This window comes from Stegostoma tigrinum, chromosome 1, assembly GCF_030684315.1.
Source record: "Stegostoma tigrinum isolate sSteTig4 chromosome 1, sSteTig4.hap1, whole genome shotgun sequence".
Classification (NCBI taxonomy): domain Eukaryota; kingdom Metazoa; phylum Chordata; class Chondrichthyes; order Orectolobiformes; family Stegostomatidae; genus Stegostoma; species Stegostoma tigrinum.
In genome coordinates, this window is record NC_081354.1 from 117,746,668 (window position 1) to 117,771,446 (window position 24,779).

Here is a 24,779-nt window from a genome sequence, read left to right on the forward strand (position 1 = left end):
CTGTTGAGTTCTTACCAAACATTTCTGGTCTGGAACTTGCACATTGAAATCCTTACACTGAGGTAACCAATTTCTTAATAGTTCTAAACCATCTTCTTTCTTCAGGAGAACTATATTACACACCTAGCTTTTGAGGACCTGAGCAAACTGAAAACAAAAAACACACATCTCACCTTATAGCACACTTAACGCTGGGCTAGCAAGCTTCAGAATTATAGAATAGTTTATCAATCAAGGAAAGGTACTCTAACCTGAGCAGCATCATGCTAACAGTGTATGGGAGAACTGAGAGTTGACAGCTGCTATAACCACAATCAGGGGGAGACAAAGGAAAAGGCATTAACCATATGTTCAGTGCCAGAAAACAGATAGTCCTATTGTCCTAGGGTTCATCATTCGTGAATTGCTGCAGTTATGAAGTCAGTGAGATATACAGCATGGAAGTAGACCTCCAGTCCAATTCGTCCATGCTGACCTGAGATCCTACATAAATCTGCCAGCATCTAAAATTTTGCCAGCATTTGGCCCATATCCCTCTAAATCCTTCTTATTGATGTACCTAGCCAGATGCCTTTTGAACATTGTAATTGTACCAGCCTTCACTACTTCCTCTGGCAGCACATTCCATACACACACCACCCTCTGCGCAAAAAACATTGTCCCTTAGATCCCTTTTAAATCTTTCCCCTCTCACCTTAAACCTATGCTGTGTAATTTTGGACTACCCCACCTTGGGGGGAAAAGACCTTGACTATTTACCCCATCCATGCTGCTCATGATTTTATAAATCTCCATAAGGTAATTTCTTAGTCTCCAAAGCTCCAGGGAAAATAGTCCCAGCCTATGCAGCCTCAAGAAACCACGAGGTGAAAGAGGCATTACTGAAAGTTAAACTTAGTACAGCCATTTCAAAATGCTGCTCTCCCCGATCAGAAACAAGGTTTATCAGGTGCAAATGTATGCTTGTATTTTGATGAGATGTTGACGACTTTGAAGATTTTGTGTTTCATGTCACAGTTGGTCCAACAAATAAATCAGGGATCCAATCCACACACAAAGTAAATAAATGGACTACAAAGCGAAGTGGGACAGAATTGCAGGCAGCAATATACCACTACCTGATGAGCTCAGTGCATTCTATGTTCGCTTTGAACGGAAGGTCAGTGAACAATGTCACCCATACCTACAGCCTTTGATGTACCTGTACCAGTGGTCACCACCGCAGCCACAAGATTGGCTTTCTTGAGAGCGAACCCACGGAAAGCAACTGGACCGGTTGGAATTGCCGATTGTGCACTCAGATCCTGTACAGAACATCTGGTGGGAGTATTCAGTGATGTCTTTAGTATCTTCTCACTATGATTTAAAGTGCTCACCTCATTCAAGAAGCCCATCATTGCCCTGGTGCCAAAGAAAAGTCATGCAGCTCGCCTCAATGACTGCCACCTAATAACTCTGACCTCCATAAATTATGAAGTGCTTCGAGATGCTAGTCATGGCTCACGTCAACTCCAGCCTGCCAAATTGCCTTCAGAAACAAAGTTGCTGGAAAAGCTCAGCAGGTCTGGCAGCATCTGTGGAGAAGAAGACAGAGTTAACATTTTGGGTCCAGTGACCCTTCCTCAGAACTGATGGTGACTGGGAAAACATCAGTTCGCATGCAGAAAATAGGGAGGTGGGTGGGGTAGGGAGTAGACGATAGGATGGAGCCCAAAGAGAGGAAGTTGGACAGACAAAGGAGTTGCTAACGATCAGACTGGGGAGGGTGAATAGTTGTTAATGGGGACTGTTAGTGACTAACAACAGGGGGTAGGTAGTGACAGGCTATGTTGTAACAAGGCCTGGTGTGTAGGCTGGGACATGGGAGAATTTAGGCCCTAAAGTTATTGAACTCAATATTGAGTCCGGAGGGCTGTAGGGTCCCCAAGCGGAAAATGAGGTATTGTTCCTTCAGCTTGTGCTGGACTTCACTGGAACACTAGCAAGTCGGAGACAGAGATGTTGGGCAGGGAGCAAGGTGGTGCATTGAAGTGGCAGGCAACAGGTTGTTCATGGCCTTTTTTTGCACATGGAACATAGATGTTCTGCTAAGCAATCACCAAGCCTACATTTCATTTTCCCCAATGTAGAGGAGATCACATTGTGAGCAGTGAATACAGTAAAGACAAGATTCTTGGAAGTGCAGGTGAAGTGTTGCTTCACCTGGAAGGTGTGTTTAGGTCGTTGGATACTGGCGAGGGAGGAAGTAAAAGCACAGGTGTTGCACCTCCGCTGGTTACAGGGGAAGGTGCCTTGGGCTGTGGGGAGGTGTTAAGGGTGAAGGAAGTATGGACCAGGGTGTCCCGGAGGGAATGGCCTCTGTGGAAGGCGGACAAGGGAGGGGAGGAGAATATGTGTCTGGTGGTGGCATCTTGCTGGAGGTGGCAGAAATGGCAAAATGCCAATTGCCTTGATTTTTGCAGTTTGTCTACAAATGCAACAGGTCCACAGCACATGCCATCTCTCTGGCTCTACACTCATCCCTGGAATGTCTGGATAACAAGGATAACAAGGATACCTATGTCAGGCTCCTAACTTATTGAGTATAGCTCTACCTTCAATGCCATAATTCCAAACAAACTCCTCTCTAAACTCCAGGGCCTAAGCCTTGGCTCCTCCCTCTGTAATTGGATCCTCAATTACCTGACTGGTAACCATCAGTAAGAATAGGTGACGACACCTCCTCCACCATAATCCTCAACAAAGGAGTTCCACAAGTGTGTGTACTCAGCCTCATTCTATACTCCGTATACATTCATGACTCTCTGGGCAAATTCTGCCCCAACTCTCTTTATAAGTTTGTTGATGAGACCAACTTCGTAGGTCAGATCTCAAGCAACAACAAGACAGAATGCAGGAAAGAGATTGAGTGCTTAGTGGAATAGTGTAAAGACAAGAATCTCTCCATCACTGTCAGTAAAACAATGGAGCTGGTCACTGCCTTCAGGAAGTGGAGTGGAGGTCATGCTGCTGTCGCATCAACGATGCTGAGGTGGAGATGGTTGAGACCATCAAGTTCCTGGGAGTGATGATCACCAACAATCTATCCTGGTCTACCCATGTCAACATGATGGTCAAGAAAGCACATCAATGTCTCTACTTCCTCAGGAGGCTAGAGATTTTGACATGTCCACAAAGACACTTACCAATTTTTATAGATGCACCATAGAAAATATCCTATCTGGATATTTCACAGTGTGGTGTGGAAACTTCTCTTTGCAGGACTCCAAGAAACTACAAAGAATTGTGAATGCAACCCATTTTATCACACAAAACAGCCTTCCATCCATTGACTTCATCTATGCCTCCTGCTACCTTGGAAAAACATCAGCATAATCAAAACCCCTCCTATTTGGTTATGTTCTCTTCCACCTCTTCTGTTGGGCAGAACTTATAAAAGGTTAATACGTTTACGAACAGATCCAAGTACAACTTCTGCCCCACTGTTGTCTGACTTTGAATGGATCTTTTCGCTCTGACTGCACCTTCTCTGCAGCTGTAACACTATTCTGCACTCTGTTCTGCTACCCTGATGCCCTTTGTATGGTACAATCTGCCCGCATAGCATGCAAAGCAACACTTGTGACTGATCTCGGTAAATGTGACAATAATAAATCAAACTCTAAAGGAAAACTTGAAAAAAATGCTAAGAGGTGGGGGATAGATGTGATCATAGAGTTTATAGATTGGGTACTTTCCATAATGATAAGAGAGAAGCCAAATAGATGACTGAAATTTCTAGGATCTCCACTGTCTCAAGCAATGAAGAGGAATCACTACCATAAAACAACACTGGGAGAGATCATAACAGCATTAACCGGGACCAAAGCTTTTAAAGACTCCTGATTCTAGAAATGGCTCCTAGAATGTGAAGCTGGATGGGGAAACTTCACTGTTGACAATATCTAATAAATCCTTTGGTCAGTACTGTTATGGTTCTGGATGAGACCACTAAAATATGTGACAATCTGGTTATGGACCAATAATTAGTTCTTGTTCAAAATAGACAAAGTTTCAGATTCCAGGCACTTACTAAAGGACTAAAGCCACCAGGTTCCACACTTAAGGAATAAACCTTTTATACAGAGTTAGAAAATTAAAACACTGTAAAATATGTGTAAGTAAATGAAAATATCTTCTATTATTCAGAATTAACATTAGGCAAAATAGCCTAATAATAAAATATAGTAGAACATCTCACATAGCACATCAAATACTTGATGAGTCATGACACATCTCATGGATTTGCAGGCAACCTAACCTGACAATAGTGTTACTGTAGCGTTACCAGATCTCAAACTTTGTCTCCCTTACAAGGAATTCTAATTCATCATTTTCACATGTCTAACCTTGAAACTCAAAAGCTGCTGGGTCAGGCACTGTCTCAATGATTTGGTAATTCATACTGTTCTCCTGAGATTGCATTTCATTGGATTCTCAACATTGCAGTCCAACATCTGCTGGTGGGCGCAATTCCGGTTGTTTTGCAGACTGCTAGTTTCGTTAAGCTGACACAAATCCCAGTAGTCGTAAGTTCTAGGTACACCTAGCAATTTCTGCTTGTGGGCTTCCTTCACCCTCACTCTCGGCTACATTGAATTATCTATGGCTCCGGGCTTCTTTTGAAGCCCCACTGTCTAAGACGTGCTATGGCAGCATCTTTTTGATGTGGAGCTTGTTTGCTTGCTAGAGACATCAGACATGTGGCTTGCCTTTTCTCACCGGCATTGTCAGATTTTCTTGCCTCTAGACCAATGGTGTTTCCCCATGTGATGAATGTAGAATGAAAGGTTATGGTTTTGGGCTAAGAGGTGGAAGACTTAAAACAAAGATGAGGAAGAATTCTTATCCTTAGTGTTGTGAGTCTATGAAATTCACAACCTCAGCATGTGATGGAGCTGACACTGAATTTAAGGAGGAGATAGACAGTAATTTCAGTTAGCAAAAGGGTTACAGGGAGTGGGCTGGAAAGTGGCGTTCCAGCTGAGATAAGATCAGCCTGATCACTTTAAATGATGGAGTAGGCTTGAAGGATCAAATTTGCCTGCTTGGGTTCCTAGTTCTTTGGTACATTTTTGATGTCTGTAAAGGGATGATCTTTATCTCATTAAAACTAATTGATTATCACATCTTCTGTAAGTCAAAAACTTCAAAATGAGTCTGCTCAGCTCAGTTTTGGCTTCTAAAATCAAAATTAAAGCTAGTAATTAGCAACTTGGAGTTACCTGAATTTATACATCATGTGTTGGAAAGAACCTAATAATCTCCATCTCAGCAGGGGATTCTAAACTTCTAAAATAATTAAATTTACATAAGTTGCATTTTCTCCTTTATGGGAACACCTGGACCTTACATTTTTGGTGTCTTTCATTTTTGGTAATGCACTGTGAGCGGCTGTTCACCTTCCTAAGCTGGATATGTGTTTTATTCATCTGCAAACAATACAAACAATCAGTGCCAAAAAAATGCTAACTGACGTATACAATTTGTGTTTATGTTGACTGTGTTGGGCATGTTTTTCCCAGCTATGGTCTCAGAAAAATTTTCAGCAGACTTGGTTCTGTAGCAAGTGTTTGTAACCCCCGTTCTGACTTTTCTGCTTCAGCACCATGAAGACCTCCACTAAGCCCTGAACTGCCTCCCAACTGCTTTTGGACTTCTATTGCAGCTTCAAACCAAACCATGATTGTTACTACCAATTGTGATATATTTCACTTTACAGGAGGGTAAAAAGAGAAATCCAATTATAACAGGCATCCAATATAAAGCCAAAATACAACCGAAGAAACTTGGAAAATTAATGAAGCTTTCTTTAGAATCCTGCAGATAATTCATGAAAAGTTTAATACTCTGAAAAAATTTCAACAGGAAAGGAAATAGTTATGTCATAACTGCTTTTGCACTTATTGAAGTATTCATTTACTATTTTTCCTCTCTACAGCCATGCCATTCCTTTTGTTTTATGTTTCATTTTTTCATTGGAAGTTAATTAACATGGCTTTCTGATAACAAATGAGAAAACTATTAATGTATTAAAAGTGTATCTAAATGTATTATTTGGCTTTGGAATGCTTTGTATGGTACATATATAGAGAAATTAAAAGTGTACAGGGAGAATGAAGTGAGGTTTGAATGAATGCAAGTAGGAATAGCATGTAGATCTAATTGCATCCTCTGCCACTGTGTTAGAGGGACGACGCAGCTTGCAACCGAGCTATGCTGCTTTTCAATTTGCTATTACTTCTCCATCTTGCCAGTTTACATATGTTGTGAATCCTGCATGTGAAAATTTCCTGTTTATTGTCAGTGGGGCAGATTCAACACAATCAAAATTTTGCTGAGATTTTACTGGAGAGAAGACTTTTACGTATGAGCAAAGATCGATGTATTCACAGCTGACAGCAAATTGATGTCAAAAACAAGTCACGGAAGTGCTGCAGAATGAATAGAATGCTGTTTTGGTTTTTTTTGTTTGTTTCTCTTGTTCGTGGGATTTGGTTATCACTAGGCTAGCATTTATTGACCATTTCTAATTACCCAGAAGATGGTTAAAAGTCAACCACATCATAGTCTTTGTGTCAGGAGTCACATGTAAACCAGACTAGGTATGTGTAGCAGATTACACAGGCTGGCCACAGATATGAATTACAAATCTATCAACTTCTACGATTACCTTGGCTGTGCATCCTCAGTACCTCCTGTAAGAATTCCATTCCATTCTTCTAGTTCCTTCATGTCTGCTTTAACTGTTATGATGATACCACCTTCCTTAGAAAGGACCTCCAACATGCCCACCTTATTCCTCAACTGAGGTTTCCCGTGACCATGTTTGACAGGACATTCAGCCGTGTCTGATCGATTTCCCGCACTTCTGACTTCATCTCTTCCCTTCCACAACAACAATCGGAGCCCTTTGCCTTCCCATTCCTCCCCACCAGCCTCTGCAACCAAGGCTGATAAGTTGCTGTTTCCTCCAAATCCACCAGAATATCACCACCAGACACACACAGCCCTCCCCTCTCTTTTGAGCGTTCCTCAGTGATTGTTCCCTCTGGGATACCCTGTTCAACTTCTCTATTGTGATCACCACATCACATCCCGTGGCTCCTTTTCTCGCAGTTGCAGAAGGTGTGATGCTTGACTGTTTACCTCCTCCCTCCTAACTTTGTCAAGACATCACCATTTCCCAACCAAAATTTTAGTTTTGACAAAGGGTCACTAGACTCCACAGATTTTCTCTTCACGAATGCTGCCACCCTGCTGAGTTTGCATTTGTTTCAGATTTCTGCCATCTGCAGTCCTTTGTTTTATTTAAGTACGGCAGATTTCTTTCCCTAAAGGACATTAGTGAACCAGATGGGTTTCTATCACAAACGGCAGTGGTCATATAATTGCTGATCCAAAAGGATGTTAATATTTTACTTAATGTTCTTTTCAATGTTTTTAAGGTGGTAACGATGTCAGAACTGAAGCGTCTTGCCTATTCAATTATTGACTTTCTGCGTGAGCAGACAAAGTCCCAGGCTTGGACTTCCGACGAACGGGAAAGCTTGGAAGGTAGGTGTATTTCATAACCAGTGTAATGTTCTCAACTTTGGTTATAAACTGTGTATCCTTCAGCTTTTGAGTTAAAATGGCAATGGGCATGACTCCAGAGTGGGAGATGCACACTGTGTTAATCACTGGAGTCTGCTTGGGTAGCGCTGCCACTCAACCAGCTAGTAAAGGAAATGCCAACAGTAAGTTATTGGGCAGTTGAAGCTACCTTGTACTGGAGATCAGGAACCTTGAACTTGAGCACTTGCATCTGGAACAGGAAAAGGTCAACTTTTGACACCAGTGTCCCATTTGCTGGGATGAGGAGATGTCTGCTCGCATTTTAGGGAGGGGAGTTGGTAGGAAGGTGGCTCAAAAGGATTCTAGTGGGAAAAGTGGGTAGCAACAGTGGTGGGCGGGGGGGAGATAGCAAGTTGCAGCGGGACATTGACAGGATGCAGAGATGGGCTGAGAGGTGGCAGATGGAGTTCAACCTGGATAAATGCGAGGTGATGCATTTTGGAAGGTCGAATTTGAAAGCTGAGTACAGGATTAAGGATAGGATTCTTGGCAGCGTGGAGGAACAGAGGGATCTTGGTGTGCAGATACATAGATCCCTTAAAATGGCCACCCAAGTGGACAGGGTTGTTAAGAAAGCATATGGTGTTTTGGCTTTCATTAACAGGGGGATTGAGTTTAAGAGTCGTGAGATCTTGTTGCAGCTCTATAAAACTTTGGTTAGACCGCACTTGGAATACTGCGTCCAGTTCTGGGCGCCCTATTATAGGAAAGATGTGGATGCTTTGGAGAGGGTTCAGAGGAGGTTTACCAGGATGCTGCCTGGACTGGAGGGCTTATCTTATGAAGAGAGGTTGACTGAGCTCGGTCTCTTTTCATTGGAGAAAAGGAGGAGGAGAGGGGACCTAATTGAGGTATACAAGATAATGAGAGGCATAGATAGAGTCGATAGCCAGAGACTATTTCCCAGGGCAGAAATGGCTAGCACGAGGGGTCATAGTTTTAAGCTGGTTGGTGGAAAGTATAGAGGGGATGTCAGAGGCAGGTTCTTTACGCAGAGAGTTGTGAGAGCATGGAATGCGTTGCCAGCAGCAGTTGTGGAAGCAAGGTCATTGGGGTCATTTAAGAGACTGCTGGACATGCATATGGTCACAGAAATTTGAGGGTGCATCCATGAGGATCAATGGTCGGCACAACATTGTGGGCTGAAGGGCCTGTTCTGTGCTGTACTGTTCTATGTTCTATGTTCTAAGTTGGAGCAAGAGTCTGAATGTAAATGATTGTTACAAGTTGGAAGAAAGAGATGCTGCGGGAGAGAGATGGCGAGGTTACAAGACTGGGTGTTGATAGGCTGCAGGTAGGCTAGTGGGAAAGACAGACTCTGGTGACTGAGATGGGGAGATGGAGACTGCAGAGGGATGGGGAGAGTAGAATCTGCAAAGCGGCTGTGATGATGATGTAGAGACTGCAAGGTGAGTGGGAAAGAGAGGAACGGTGCAAGGGTGAGAGGGAGACTGCTTTTTTTTGAAAAGACTACTCTGGATTGTGCTTGAGATATGTGATCTGGCCATGGCACAGATGGGTAAAAGAGAGTAATGTAAGAAGATGCGATTTAGAGGACCAAAAGAATGTAGACTTGTTCAGTTATGGGCTGAAATTCATTGTACGGGTGAGATGCTGTGAGAGTGGGCATTTATTTAATCTGGGAGCACCAAGAGAGATGAAGATAAGCAACAGGATAGCATGTGTACAGGTGGGTTTAAGCTCGCGGCAGACTATGAATGCAGCAAAAGGGAAGGATAGCTTAAGACATCTTGGGATTTCCAATCTCTCCAATAATGATAAGAAAGTTAGCATTAAGGCACTTTATCTAAATGCTCGTAGTATTCACAACAAAGTAAATGAATTAACTGCACAAATCCTCTTGAATGATTATGATGTGATAGGCATCACAGAGACGTGGTTGCAGGGAGTTCAGGACTGGCAGTTAAACATCCAAGGATTCACAACATATCGAAAAGACAGGGAGGTGGGCAGAGGGGGTGGGGTTACCTTGTTAGTTAAGAATGAAATTAAATCTATGGCACTGAATGACATAGGGTCAGACGATGTGGAGTCTGTGTGGGTGGAGTTGAGGAACCACAAAGGCAAAAAAGCTATAATGGGAGTTATGTACAGACCTCCTAAGAGTGATCAGGGCGCAAGATGCATCGGGAAATAGAAAGGGCATGTCAGAAAGGCAAGGTCATGGTGATCATGGGGGACTTCAATATGCAGGTGGATTGGGTGAATAATGTTGCCAGTGGATCCAAAGAAAGGGAATTCATGGAATGTTTGCAGGATGGCTTTTTGGAACAGCTTGTGATGGAGCCCACAAGGGAGCAGGCTATTCTGGACTTAGTGCTACGTGATGAGCCAGACTTTATAAAAGACCTTAAAGTAAGGCAACACTTAGGAGGCAGCGATCATAATATTGTAGAGTTCAGTCTGCACTTTGAAAGAGTGATGGCAAAATTGGATGTAATGGTGTTGCAGTTAAATAAAGGTAATTACAGAGGCATGAGAGAGGACCTGATGAAAATCGACTGGAAGCAGAGCCTAGCAGGGAAGACAGTAGAGCAACAATGGCAGATGTTTCTGGGTGTAATTGAGGACACAGTACAGAGGTTCATCCCAAAGAAAAGAAAGATTATCTGGGATGGGATTAGACAGCCATGGCTGACAAAGGAAGTCAGGAAATATATCAAAGAAAAAGAAACAACCTATAAAGTGGCCAAGACCACTGGGAAATCAGAAGATTGGGAAGGCTACAAAAACAAACAGAGGACAACAAAAAGAGAAATAAGGAAGGAGAGGATCAAATATGAAGGTAGGCTAGCTAGTAATATTAGAAATGATAGTAAAAGTTTCTTTCAATACATAAGAAACAAATGAGAGGTGAAAGTAGACATTGGGCTGCTCCAAATTGATGCTAGAAGGCTAGTGATGGGAGATAAGGAAATAGCTGAAGAACTTAATAAGTACTTTGTGTCAGTCTTCACAGTGGAAGATATGAGTAGTATGCCAACAATTAGGGAGAGTCAGGGGGCAGAGTTGAGTATGGTAGGCATTACAAAAGAGAAAGTGCTAGAAAAGCTAAAAGGTCTAAAAATTGATAAATCTCCTGGCCCCGATGGGCTACATCCTAGAGTTCTAAGGGAGGTGGCTAAGGAAATAGCAGAGGCTTTGGTTGTGATCTTTCAAAAGTCGCTGGAGTCAGGGAAAGTCCCAGATGATTGGAAAATTGCTGTTGTAACCCCCTTGTTTAAGAAAGGATCAAGGCAAAAGATGGAAAATTATAGGCCGATTAACCTAACTTCGGTAGTTGGTAAAATCCTAGAATCCATTGTCAAAGATGAGATTTCTAAATTCCTGGAAGTGCAGGGTCAGATTAGAACAAGTCAGCATGGATTTAGTAAGGGGAGGTCGTGCCTGACAAACCTGTTAGAATTCTTTGAAGAGGTAACAAATATGTTAGACTAGGGAAACCCAGTAGATGTTATCTATCTAGACTTTCAAAAGGCCTTTGATACGGTGCCTCACGGGAGGCTGTCGAGCAAGGTGAGGGTCCAAGGTGCTCGAGGTGAACTACTGGCTTAGATTGAGGATTGGCTGTCTGACAGAAGGCAGAGAGTTGGGATAAAAGGTTCTTTTTCGGAATGGCAACCAGTGACGATTGGTGTCCCGCAGGGTTCAGTGTTGGGGCAGCAGCTGTTCACCTTATATATTAATGATCTGGATGAAGGGACTGGGGGCATTCTGGCGAAGCTTGCCGATGATACGAAGATAGGTGGACAGGTAGGTAGTACTGAGGAGGTGGGGAAGCTGCAGAAAGATTTAGACAGTTTAGGAGAGTGGTCCAGGAAATGGCTGATGAAATTCAATGTGAGCAAATGTGAGGTTTTGCACTTTGGAAAAAAGAATACAGGCATGGACTATTTTCTAAACGGTGAGAAAATTCACAAATCAGAAGTATAAAAGGATCTGGGAGTGTTGGTCCAAGATTCTCTAAAAGTTACCTTGCAGGTAGAGTCTGTGATTAAGAAAGCAAATGTCGTTTATCTCAAGAGGGTTGGAATATAAAAGCAACAATGTGCTCCTGAGACTTTTTAAAGCTCTAGTTCGGCCCCATTTAGAATACTGTGTCCAATTTTGGGCCCCACACCTCAGGAAGGACATACTAACCCTGGAGCGTGTCCAGTGCAGATTCACACGGATGATCCCTGGAATGGTAGGTTTACCGTATGATGAACGGCTAAGGATCCTGGGATTGTATTCATTAGAGTTTAGAAGGTTGAGGGGAGATCTAATTGAAACTTACAAGATAATGTATGGCTTAGAAGGTGTGGATGCTGGGAAGTTGTTTCCGTTAGGCGGGGAGACTAGGACCCGTGGGCATAGCCTTAGAATTAGAGGGGGTAAATTTAAAACTGAAATGAGACGACATTTCTTCAGCCAGAGAGTGGTGGGCTTGTGGAATTCATTGCCACGGAGTGCAGTGGAGGCCGGGATGTTAGATGCGTTCAAGGCAGAGATCGACAAATTCTTGATCTCACAAGGAATCAAGGGCTACGGGGAGAGTGCAGGGAAGTGGAGTTGAAATGTCTATCAGCCATGATTTAAATGGCGGGGTGGACTTGATGGGCCGAATGGCCTAACTTCCACTCCTATGTCTTATTTGTCTTATGGTCTAAGAAGGCAGTTTGTGAGGTATTGACAGTCCTTGAATCAGTCTTTAAATTTTGTAAAACATACCAGTTCATTGTAAACCTGCCGTGCTGTTCTTGTGTTCAAAAAATTGACACAAAATGGGCACAGGCAACCATAACCCAATAAGTTTTATCATTATTAGGAAAATTGAGTCGTCTATGCATAAGAGGAGCCTGTGCACTGATGCTTTATTCATTCATTAATTATTCTCTTGCAGTTTTATCAATACGCTTCTGGTAGTTACATGGGAGGGAGAAACACTGCCAGTGTTAAGGGTGATCTTCTGTAATTGATATATTCCTCTGGTTTTGATGGATGGACAGCATTAATGATGCCAGCAAATACTGGGACAAAGAAAGCTCAGTTTCGGTTTTGCCAAGGCCACTCAGCTCCTGACTTCATTGTAGCCTTGGTCCAAATATGAACAAAACAGTTCAATTCTGGAGGTGAGGTTAGGGTGACTGTCCTTGGCATCACCCTTTGTTTTTTCTCTCCATTAATGGGATATTGGTTTCACCGGATAGGCCAGCATATATTGCCTAGGAGGGAGTTAAGAGTCAGCCATAGTGCCATGGGTCTGGAGTCATCTGTGGGCCAGACCAGGTAAGGATAGCAGATTTTCTTCCCTAAAGGAATAAGTGAAATCGATGGGTTTCTACAACAATCAAATTCAAATTTCACCATCTTCTATGGTGGGATTTGAACCTATTTCCCCAGAACATTTGTCCAGATTGCTAGCACTTCATCATGTTTCTGCTTCCAAGTATGGCATCAAGGATCCCTTATACAATGATAGTCATAGGTAAGCAGGGAGTGAACTCTCCACTAGTTATAGTCATGCCTAACACAAAGAAAGATGGTTATCAGTTTTGAAGCTTAATCATCTCAGTCCCAGAACATCACAATGGGAGTTCCTCACCATGGAACCTGAGGTTCCATCCTCAACTGCTTGATCAGTTACCACCAGAATTAAGGGTGTTTACTGAGATTGCACAATATTCGGTACTATTTGCAACTCCTCCAATACCATAGTAGCCTTTATCCATATGCAACATGGCCTGTACAACATGAAAATATGGTCTAATTATTGACAAGTAACATGCATGCTGTGCAAATGCCATTCAATGACCATCTCTTAGAGGAGAAAATCTAACCACCTTCCTTTGATGTACTATGGCATTATTTTTGCTCACTCTTCCACAAACCACCACATCCTGGCGATATCATTGACCAGAAGCTGAACTCTACTGGCCGTATAAATACTGTGGCAAAAGAACAGCTCAGAGGCTAGAAATTCTGCAATGAACAAATTATGTCTGTATCCAATGCCTGACTCCAATCTATAATAAGGAAATCGAGAGTATGATTGAATACTCTGCACTTGCCTCTGTAAGTGCTCCTCTAATTACACTCAAACTCAACACCATCCAGCACAAAGCAGCTCACTTGGTTCTCACCCCTGTCAACGACCTTCAACATTCACTTCCTTCACCACGGTGGTATTAGTATATGCCATCTGCAAGATACACCACAGCACTCATCCAAGGTCCTTTAATAGCACCTTCCAAACCCGAAACCTGTACCACATACAACAGATGCATTAGAGCATTACCATTTACAAGTTGCCGTCCAAGCTGCACCCCAGCCAGACTTGAAATATTATTCCTTCGTTGTTGTTTGGCCGAAATTCGGGAACTTACTAACAGTACTATAGGTGTTCCTGCATCACTAAGGCCCTCAGCTGTTCAAAAAGCAGCTCACTGTCGCCTTCTCAAAGACACTTAGAGTTGAATAATAAATACTGAACAGCCATCAATATTCATATCTAATGGAAAAATTAGAAATATTTTCTATGGCCAAGGATTAGGATGAGAGGAAGTCTGGCTGTTGCATCAAGAACAAGGGTCACAGTATCAGTACGAAAGACAAGTCTTTTACGACTGAGATAAGGGGTCACAGTATCAGAATGAAAGACAAGTCCTTTACGACTGAGATGAGGGATTTCTTCACTCATAGGTTGGTGAATAGCCATACAGCACAGGAACTACCCCCATCAGTCCAACTCATCCATGTTGATCAAGTTTCCCAAGCTAAACTGGTCCCATTTGTCTGTGTTTGACCCATATTCTTCCAAACCTTTGCTACTCAAGTACCTGTTCAAATGTCTTTTAAATGTTGTAACTGCACCTGCATCCATCACCACCTCTGGCAGTTCATTATACATACGAACCAGCTTCTGTGTGAAAATGAAAAGCAGAGTGACCTTCATGTTGGACACTGGCACCAGCATCTTCGAGTATGCTGTATGGGCACCAGCTGCAAGTACTCCACATGCACTTCCATGGGCATTAGTATCTGATATGTGCCAACTTCTGAGAACCCTCTTGGCACATCTCAGATCTGTTTACAGAATTCTTTGCACTTTGGTGCTGCATCTCAGCCTGCACCTGTAACCATCATTATAATGCAGCAACAAGGAAACGGTGTGCTAAGGGTCATGCATCCAAATCAGAGACTGGACCAGGCTGCATCTCTGAGGTTTCTGTTCACTGTTATAGCACTCTCTCTCTTTGACCTCAGCTGGATCTCTCAGCATTATTGCCTGCATTGCCTTTGTTGTTTTTTGCTCCCTCAGCCGGAGATAAAAGACTCATATTACTTCTGTCTTGCCTTGCTGTTTAGTGCTGACACAAAGAAAGACCTCAGTCATGTCAAGCCTTGTCAGGGGTTAAGATGGTGGAATCGTTAATGAAAGTGATAGGTAGGATGTCAGTACAGTAGCAGAGATAGCATGGAGTGAAATATCATAGTCATGGAATTATACAGCACAGAAAGTGATCTTTTGGCCCATCAAGTCAGACCTGGTCAAAAACAAAGTATATCAGGCTGTGCAACAAGCACTGGAAAATGGAATCAACACTATGTGTGTTGATTCCATTTTCCAGTGCTTGTTGCACAGCCTGATATACTTTGGCATTGTAAGTACACATCTAAATATTTCTTAAATATTATTAGTGTTCCTGCCTATACCACCGTTAGAGGTAGAGAGTTCCAGATTCACACCATCCTTTGGGTGAAGGAGATAGTAAGAACTGCAGATGCTGAAGAATCTGATATAACAAGGTATAGAGCTGGATGAACACAGCAGGCCGAGCAGGAAAGCTGATGTTTCAGGCCTAGACCCTTCTTCAGAAAATCTTTCCTCACATTTCCTCTGAACCTTCTGCCCCTTGCCTTAAATCTTTGTCCCCAGTCATTGATCCCTGTATCAAAGGGAAGCTTTGTTCCTGTTTACTCAAACTATGCCCATCCTAATCTTATAAATCTCAATCATGTCCCCCTGCAAGCTCCTGTGCTCCAAGGAGCACAACTCCGGTCTATCCAATCTCTATTCATAACAAAAACTCCCCAGCCAGGACGACATCCTGGTAAATATCCTCTTCTGCACCTTTTTCCTGTACAATCGTATCCCTCTGATAAATGCCAGATCTGCACACAGTACTCTAGCTGTGGCCTAATCAATGTTTTATACAGTTCCAGTAGGACTTCCTGTCTCTTAAACTCTGTGCCTTGGCTAATAAAGGCAAGTGTCCCAGATACCTTTCTTAACCAGTTTTTTACTGTCCTGCTACGTTAGAGGACTTGTAACAAGTTCTCAGAGAGAAAATGGTGCCACTTATGCTGGAGGATTGTGGGTGGTTAATGACCAGTTGCACCCACTACAGTGCTGCACTTTTCTTGAGAAGGCTGAGATTACAAGGTCAAACCGGGTTGGGAAAAGTCTGGAGTTATTGCCTCCACTGTCGGCCCTGGAGGAAGAGGGTCTGCACCATCCCATCCAGCAGGACCTCCAGTTTCTTTCTAATAAAATAGACCCCAATTTCCCTATCTTCCACATCTGGGCAAATGTTAGGAAGCATGCAGGGCAGCTCCAGACTGACTGTGCTTGTCTTGGTGCACAACAGGCTTTTAAAGTTTCACAGTGCGAGGGATGCTGGTGAATTCCAAGATACCCATTGGTGAGTGTTTCTAGGAATGGTGCCGAGGACAGAATCCGACATGAGAGACGTTGTAGAGGTCGGAAAGATAGTTCATGAGGCAAGTTTGGTGAGATAAGGCAAAAAAGTTCACACTGGTTGTAATCCCTCCAAAACTAACAAAAGAACAAGGAGCAGGAATAGACAATTCTGACCCACGAACCAGCTCTGCCATTTGAAATGATCAGGGCTGATGTCATTTCGGGTTCAATTCCACTTTCCCACACACACTCCCTAACGCTTCAAGCCATTACTAGTTAAAAATCTGTCTCTCTGTCCTCCTCAAGTTTACATTATGCCCCAGCATCCACCGCAATTTAGGCTTGTAAATTCCACAGGTTCATGACACATTGAGAGAAGTAATTTCTCCTCATCTCTTGTTTTAAATCTGCTAACCCCTTTCTCAAACTGTCTATCAAAGAGTCGCTGAAAAGTTTCTAAAGTATCTGACTCCACTACCACTGCCAGCAGTACATTCCACACGCCTACCACACTCTGTATAATGCATATACCTCTGACATCTCCCCTATATCTTCCTCTAATCACCTTAAAATGATGCCCCCTCGTAATAGTCATTTCCGCTCTGGGAAAAAGTCTCTGACTATCCACTCTATCTATGCTTCTCATCATCTTGTACACCTCTATCAAGTCACCTCTTATCCATGTTCGCTCCAATGAAAAAAGCCCTATCTCCCTCAACCTTTCCTCATAAGACCTGCCCTCTAGCCCAGGCAGCATCCTAGTAAATCTCCTCTGCACCCATTCTAAAGCTTCCACACCTTCCCATTATGAGGTGACCAGAGCTGAACACAATATTCGAAGTGTGGTCTTATGAGGGTTTTATAGAGCTGCAGCATAACTTCATGGCTCTTAAACTTTATTCCCCAACCAATGAAAGCCAACGCACCACACTCCTTCTTTACAACCCTATCGACTTGGGTAGCAACTTTGAGGGATCTATGGACATGGATCCCAAGATACCTCTGTTCCTCCACGCTGGCCAGAATCCTTCCATTAACCCTTTACTCTGCATTCAAATTCGACCTTCCAAAATGAATCACTGCACACTTTTCTGGGTTGAATTCCATCTGCCACTTCTTTGCCCAGCTCCGTATCCTGTCAATGTCCCACTGCAACCTACAGCAGCCCTCTGCACTATCCACAACTCCACCAATCTTTGTGTCATCAGCAAACTTACTAACCCATCCCTCCGCTTCCTCATCCAAGTCATTTATAAAGATGACAAAAAGCAGAGGTCCCAGAAAAGATCCTTGTGGAACACCAGTGGTCACCGAGCTCCAGGCTGAAAACTTTGCATCCACTACCACTCTTGTCTTCTATTGGACAGCCAGTTTTGTATCCAGACAGCCAAACGTCTCTGAATCCCATGCCTCCTTACTTTCTGAATGAGTCTACCATGTGGAACTTTATCAAATGCCTTAATAAAATCCATACGCACCACATCCACTGTTCTGCCTTCATCAATGTGTTTTGCCACATCCTCAAAGAATTCAATAAGGCTTGTGAGGCATGACCTACCTCTCTCAGAGCCATGCTGACTATTTCTAATCAAACTGTGCTTTTCCAAATAATCATAAATATTGTCTGTCAGAATGTTCTCCAATAATTTACCCACCACAGAAATAAGACTGAATGATTTGTAATTCCCAGGGTTATCCCTATTCCCTTTCTTGAACAAGGAAATGACATTTGCCACCCTCTAATCATCTGGCAGTACTCCAATGGACAGTAAGGCGCAAAGATCATTGCCAAAGGGGGAGCAATATCTTCCCTTGCTTCCCGTAGTAACCTTGTGTATATCCCATCTGGCCTAGGGGACTTATCTATCCTCATGTCTTTCAAAATTTCTAGCATATCTTCCTTCCTAACATCACCCTGTTTGAGCATATCAGCCTGTTTCACACTGTCCTCACAAACTACAAGGCCTCTCTCACTAGTGAATACTGAAGCAAAGTATTCATTAAGAACCTCCCCTACCTCCCCTGACTCCACACACAAGTTCCCTCCAGTATCCCTGATTGGCCCTATCCTCACTCTGGACATCCTCTTCCTCACATAAGCATTGAATGTCTTGGAGTTTTCCTTGATCCTACCTGCCAAGGTTTTTTCATACCCCCTTCTAGTTCTCCTAAGTCCCTTCTTCAGTTCCTTCCTGGCCATCTTGTAGACTTCTAGAGCCCTGTACGATCCTTGCTTCCTCAACCTTAAGTAAGCTTCCTTCTTCCTCTTGACTAGATGTTCCACATGTCTTGTCATCCAAGGTTCCTTCACCTGACCATCCCCTCCTTGCTTCAGTGGGACAAACCTATCCAGTACTTGTAGCAACTGCTGCCCAAACAACCTCCACATTTCTGTTGTGTATTTCCTTGAGAACATCTGATCCCAATTTATACTCTGTAGTTCTTGCCTAATAGCATTATAGTTCCCCCTCCCCCAATTAAATACTTCCCAATACTGTCTGCTTCTATCCCTCTCCATGACTATAGTAAAGATCAGGGAGTTGTGATCACTATTACCAAAATGCTGTCCCTCTGAGAGATCTGATACCCAGTCTGGTTCATTGCCAAGCATCAAATCCAATAAGGCCTCCCCTGTAGGCTGCCTATTTATATATTGAGTCAGAAATTCTTCCTGCACGCACCTGATAAAAATCTGCTCCATCTAAACTATTTGCACTTAGGAGGTTCCAGCCTATATTAGGGAAGTTGAAATCACCCATGACAACAACTCTATTACTTCTGCACCTTTCCACAATCTGTCTTACAATCAGTATCTCTGTTGCTATTGGGTGGTCAATAGAAAACTCCTAATAAAGTGACTGCTGCTTTCCTGTTTCTGACTTCCTCCCATACTGACTGTGTGGACAAACCCTCCTCCATGATCCCCCTTTCTGCAGCAGTGATACAATCCCTGATTAGCAATACCACTCCCCCCACCTCTTTTACCTCCCTCCCTATTTCTTTTGGAACAGCTATACCCTGGAACATCCAACAACCGTTCCTGCTCCTGTGATGTCTAAGTCTCCGTAATGGCCACAACATTGTAGTTCCAAGTTCTAATCCATGCTCTAAGTTCATCACCCTTATTCCTGACACTTCTTGGATTAAAATAGACATCCCTCAACCCGTTGCATTGATTGCAACTTTGCCCCATCAACTGCTCATCCTTCCTCACAGATTTGTTGCTTGCTGTATCTGCCTGTACACCAGCTACCCCATCCTCTGATTCGTAGCTCTAGTTCCCGTCCTCTTACCAAAACTCGTTTAAACCCTCCTGAAGAGCTCTAGCAAACCTCCCGCCCAGGATATTAGTGCTCCTGCAGTTCAGGTGCAACCTGTGGCATAGATTATAAGAGTAGGGATGTTGTATTGGAGCTGTACAAAACTTGGGTTAGCCCACAGCTGGAGTATTGTGTACAGTTCTGGTCAGTGCATGATAGGAAGGATGAGGAGAGCTGCAGAGGATTTTACCAAGTTATTTCCCAGGATGGAGTATTTTAACTATGAAGACAGGCTGGATAAGCTCAGGTTGTTTTATTTACAGCAGAGAAAGCTGAGAGGGGGCCTGGTTGACCTGTCTCAGATTATGGAGGGGCATGAGCAGGGAGCATCGGAAGCAGACGTTTTACTTAGTTGAGGTGTCAATAGCATAATTATAAGGTGAATAGCAGGTATTTAAAGCGGGAAACCTTATGATCTTTAAAAAGTGCTTGGATGAGTACTTAGTGTCAGAACATTAAGTGAAGTCTGGAAAGTAGGACTATGTAGATTTAGAGTCATTTTGTTGGTGCAGACTCGATGGTCCAAAGGGCCTCAGCTGTACTGTACGTAGTAGTCGCAACCAGTTACCCATTGTGAGGGATTCCATTTTCTCCTAAAGGGGTTAGCTCAAAATTTAGCTCTCTTTAACCACGCTACAGAGATTTCCTAACTTTGTTGTTCAGATCCTTTTGCTTGGTGCCATATGGCTGTGCAGCAGCTGGTAAGATGATTTTTCTCGTTGGCAGGAAGTCCTAACTTTGTGTTTTTCTGAATTGAAGCATGTGCTAATCCTACACCTTTGAAATACTCCAAATTACAGAAGTCAATTGAATAAATAGATGTTTTCTTTTCGTCTATCTTATTGCAGATCTCAGCAATGGTAACGAGTTACTTGGAATCTGTTCATGTTTTGTACATAGTTTCTGTATGCTAGCAGTGCTTCAAGGAGTCACTGAGTCAACAGTATTATGATAACTCAGCATCATGGGTAACAAAATCTGTCATTGGGGATTTTCCTGGGAACATGGAACATTGTGAACAGAGCATGAGAGTACTGGAATGGTACTTTGAGTAGTATTATTTTGAATGGAGTACAATATTTTAGAGCATAGGCCGAGAATTCTTGGAATGTTGGAGAAAGAGATTCTAAGACAACTGAAATATGCCTCAGAACTTTAGTGAATTAAATAGGAAGTTAAAACTTTTTGTAGCACTGAGATCTTGGAATACTAGACTTGTGATCTGGGGAGGAGTGGAAAGGAAAAGCCAGAGTGGGAGCTTTGGAGCATCAAGGGTTTCATGGTGCCTATAACTGCAAAGCAGCTGGTGAGATGGGTTTTTCCAATCGGCAGGAGTTCACAACTTTGTGTTTTGACTGAATTGAGGTATGTACGAACCCTTCGAAAATATTCCAAATTATAGGAAGTGAACTGAAAAATAAACACTCAACCCATCTCGACCCGAAACATCAAACCTTCCTGCTCCCCTGATGCTGCTTGGCCTGCTGTGTTCATCCAGCTTCACAACATGTTATCTTTCTTGCTTTTAGTTGTCTTATTGGTAGATCTCCACCATGAATACATAAGTTACCTGGAATTTGATCATGTTTTGTACATCATTTCTATATACGAGCAATGCCAGTCTGCCAGTGCTGTGGTATCATGTTGTATTTCAGTGTTGGAGGTCGTAGTGCTCTCAGAGTTCGAAAGTCGCATAACTCACAGAAAAAAATTATCCTTGTCTGTGACCCAAAAGTGTAACTCGTTATTGGTGCACTTGTCAGGGTGCTTTGCTGTGCAAAAAGCCTGTGTAACCCTTCAATTAGCACAGGATTCTCGAAAGAGTAAGCACAAGCAGACAAGCCTGTGTTAACCAAGAAATTTTAAAATTTTGAAAATGAATGATTCTTACACCTATCCCCCTTCCAATAATTCTAACTGAACTTTGTTCCCCTAATCCAAGGAACTTTAACCCTCCTCTCACCTTTTATCAGGTTTCTGTACGTTTACTTGGTTAGACCGCACTTGGAATACTGTGTCCAGTTCTGGTCGCCCTATTATAGGAAAGATGTGGATGCTTTGGAGAGGGTTCAGAGGAGGTTTACCAGGATGCTGCCTGGACTGGAGCGCTTATCTATGAAGAGAGGTTGACTGAGCTTGGACTTTTTTCATTGGAGAAAAGGAGGAGGAGAGGGGACCTAATTGAGATATACAAGATAATGAGAGGCATAGATAAAGTTGATAGCCAGAGACTATTTCCCAGGGCAGAAATGGCTAACACGAAGGGTCATAGTTTTAAGCTGGTTGGAGGAAAGTCTAGAGGGGATGTCAGAGGCGGGTTTTTTACACAGAAAGTTGTGAGAGCATGGAATTTGCCAGCAGCAGTTGTGGAAGCAAGGTCATTGGGGACATTTAAGAGACTGCTGGACATGCATATGGTCACAGAAATTTGAGGGTGCATACCTGAGGATCAATGGTCAGCACAACATCGTGGGCTGAAGGGCCTATTCTGTGCTGTACTGTTCTATGTTCTACAATTCAAGTACTACTTTGAATTTCTGCTCTGATTCTCATTCTAAAATATATAGGTGTTATTGACTTATGTTGCACAGGAACAATTAATTTACAGAATCCACGTTGTTGTAGTCTTGGTCTTGTCATGGGTATATTTAAGGGCCTGGATTTCTTTCTTCAGAAAATATACTTCCCCACTTTGCAGTATTAAGGTTTGTTTTGATTCTAATAGATAAGCCTAAATGATTTATTAACTTTACAATTTTATTAATAGAATATTAATAAGCAGTATGGTTGTAGACAAATAGGACTGCTAAAAACCACCAAAAATGTAACACCAAATTTAATGGAATCCTGTTTGATGTTACTCAACTCAAGAATATCTAAGAACATTAGATCTGAAAGTAGCAATGATTAAAATATTTAGCAATAAAATAAGAACAAAATATCCATCAATGTTTACAACACCTTAAGGCAAGATATCTTCTCCATGTGGAAGAAAATGCTCTGAGAATTATTATGATACTTCTCATAAATCTGAAAGCTCAGTGAAAGGATTTGTTTTTAATACCATTTGGACCTCTTTATAAATATAGGTCTTAACCCTCTGTATTGGTTCTTCCCAATTTCATGTGATGCTGTATCATTGTTTCTTAATGATTTTGTGAAGATTGCTTTGAGTTGTAAGCTTTTATCTGGTCAATTTATACATAATGTTTTGCATTCCTTTCATCTCATGCCTCACACAGGCTCCATCATAACCCCTCAATTCTTGTATATAATGCCTCAGTTAATGAGATAAATATCCTATATGCTTTCTTAAGCAACCAATCCACTTGTCTTGTTGACTACAAGGATCTATATACATGTGCACCAAAGTCCGACTGATGCTCAGTATAGCCGTACCATTCACCTTTTACTTGCCTTGTTAGTACTCCCAAAATACATAACTTCACACTTTTCATATGTGTGTCCTACGTAAGTAATTATTCTTATTTTTCAAACAAACCTATTTTTCTAACTGAATATCATTACAAGAACATTGTAGGTGTATGTACACCATTTGGACTGCATAGTGCAAGAAGACAGCTCACCACCACCTTCTCAAGAACAGTTAGGGCAATAAATGCTGGTTGGGACAGTAATGCTCACATCCCCTAGAAGTTTTTAAATATTTGTTCATTGTTCTCATCAGGAAATTTAATGTGTATCAGATGAAAATAGACCTTCATGATTTGGTAACCAAAATGGATAATTATAAGCTTATGTATTATGATTATTCTGTAGCCTTTATAGTGAATCCCTGTTTAACTAGCCCCATTTTAAGTTGTTTCACTTTAACATCAGTTAATAAGACCCTTAGTTGCATTTAGCACTGTAATTTTTATTATAAGTGAAATTGCACAGTGTCTGACCTAAAGCCATGTGACCTTATTATGACCATTTGAAGCAGCCTCATCCACCCCCTAACACTAGATAAGAAAGTGTGGAGCTGGATGAACACAGCAGGCCAAGCAGCATCTCGGAGCTCAAAAGCTGACGTTTCGGGCCTAGACCCTTCTTCAGAGAGGGGCATGGGGAGAGGATTCTGGAATAAATAGGGAGAGAGGGGGAGGCGGACCGAAGATGGAGAGAAAAGAAGATAGGTGGAGAGGAGAGTATAGGTGGGGAGGTAGGGAGGGGATAGGTCAGTCCAGGGAAGACGGACAGGTCAAGGAGGCGGGTTGAGGTTAGTAGGTAGGAGATGGGGGTGCGGCTTGGGGTGGGAGGAAGGGATGGGTGAGAGGAAGAACAGGTTAGGGAGGTAGGGACAAGCTTGGCTGGTTTTGGGATGCAGTGGGGGGAGGGGACGAGAAAACCAGCTGAGCTCGTCTCCTCCCCCCACTGCATCCCAAAACCAGCCCAGCTTGTCCCCGCCTCCCTAACCTGTTCTTCCTCTCACCTATTCCTTCCTCCCACCTCAAGCCGCACCTCCATTTCCTACCTACTAACCTCATTCCGCCTCCTTGACCTGTCCGTCTTCCCTGGACTGACCAATCCCCTCCCTACGTCCCCACCTCTACTCTCCTCTCCACCTGTCTTCTTTTCTCTCCATCTTCAGTCCGCCTCCCCCTCTCTCCCTATTTATTCCAGAACCCTCTCCCCATGACCCTCTCTGAAGAAGGGTCTAGGCCCGAAATGTCAGCTTTTGTGCTCCTGAGATGCTGCTTGGCCTGCTGTGTTCATCCAGCTCCACACTTTGTTATCTTGGATTCTCCAGCATCTGCAGTTCCCATTATCTCTGATCACTCCCTAACACTCACTGTTTCTGCTGACCCTCTGTTCACAGCCTTTTCTGAACCCTGACACTTCCTCTTACTGTCAAAATCTCTACTTTGAGTTTACACCCTGACCCTGATCCTGTTGTTGTTGACCCACTAAATCATGACCTCTGCCACTCCCATTGCCCTCCCTCTTCCTGCTGACAAAGTGTGGAGCTGGATGAACACAGAAGGGCCTAGGCCAGAAACGTCAGCTTTAGTGCTCCTAAGATGTTACTTGGCCCGCTGTGTTCATCCAGCTCCACACTTCGTTATCTTGGATTCTCCAGCATCTGCAGTTCCCAT

At 42.9% G+C, this 24,779-nt stretch overlaps 1 protein-coding gene across 3 annotated transcripts in view; it reads left to right on the forward strand.

Annotated features, from left to right (window-relative positions):
- Positions 1 to 24,779, forward strand: part of LOC125452197 (small glutamine-rich tetratricopeptide repeat-containing protein beta-like) — a 118,317-nt gene that overhangs the window by 67,099 nt on the left and 26,439 nt on the right. For all 3 annotated transcript variants that reach the window (XM_048530321.2, XM_048530313.2, XM_048530331.2), the window contains exon 2: positions 7,488 to 7,596. In XM_048530321.2, coding sequence (XP_048386278.1) covers positions 7,497 to 7,596 — 100 coding nt within the window. In that variant the 5' untranslated portion in view covers positions 7,488 to 7,496. The remainder of the gene's footprint in view (positions 1 to 7,487; positions 7,597 to 24,779) is intronic.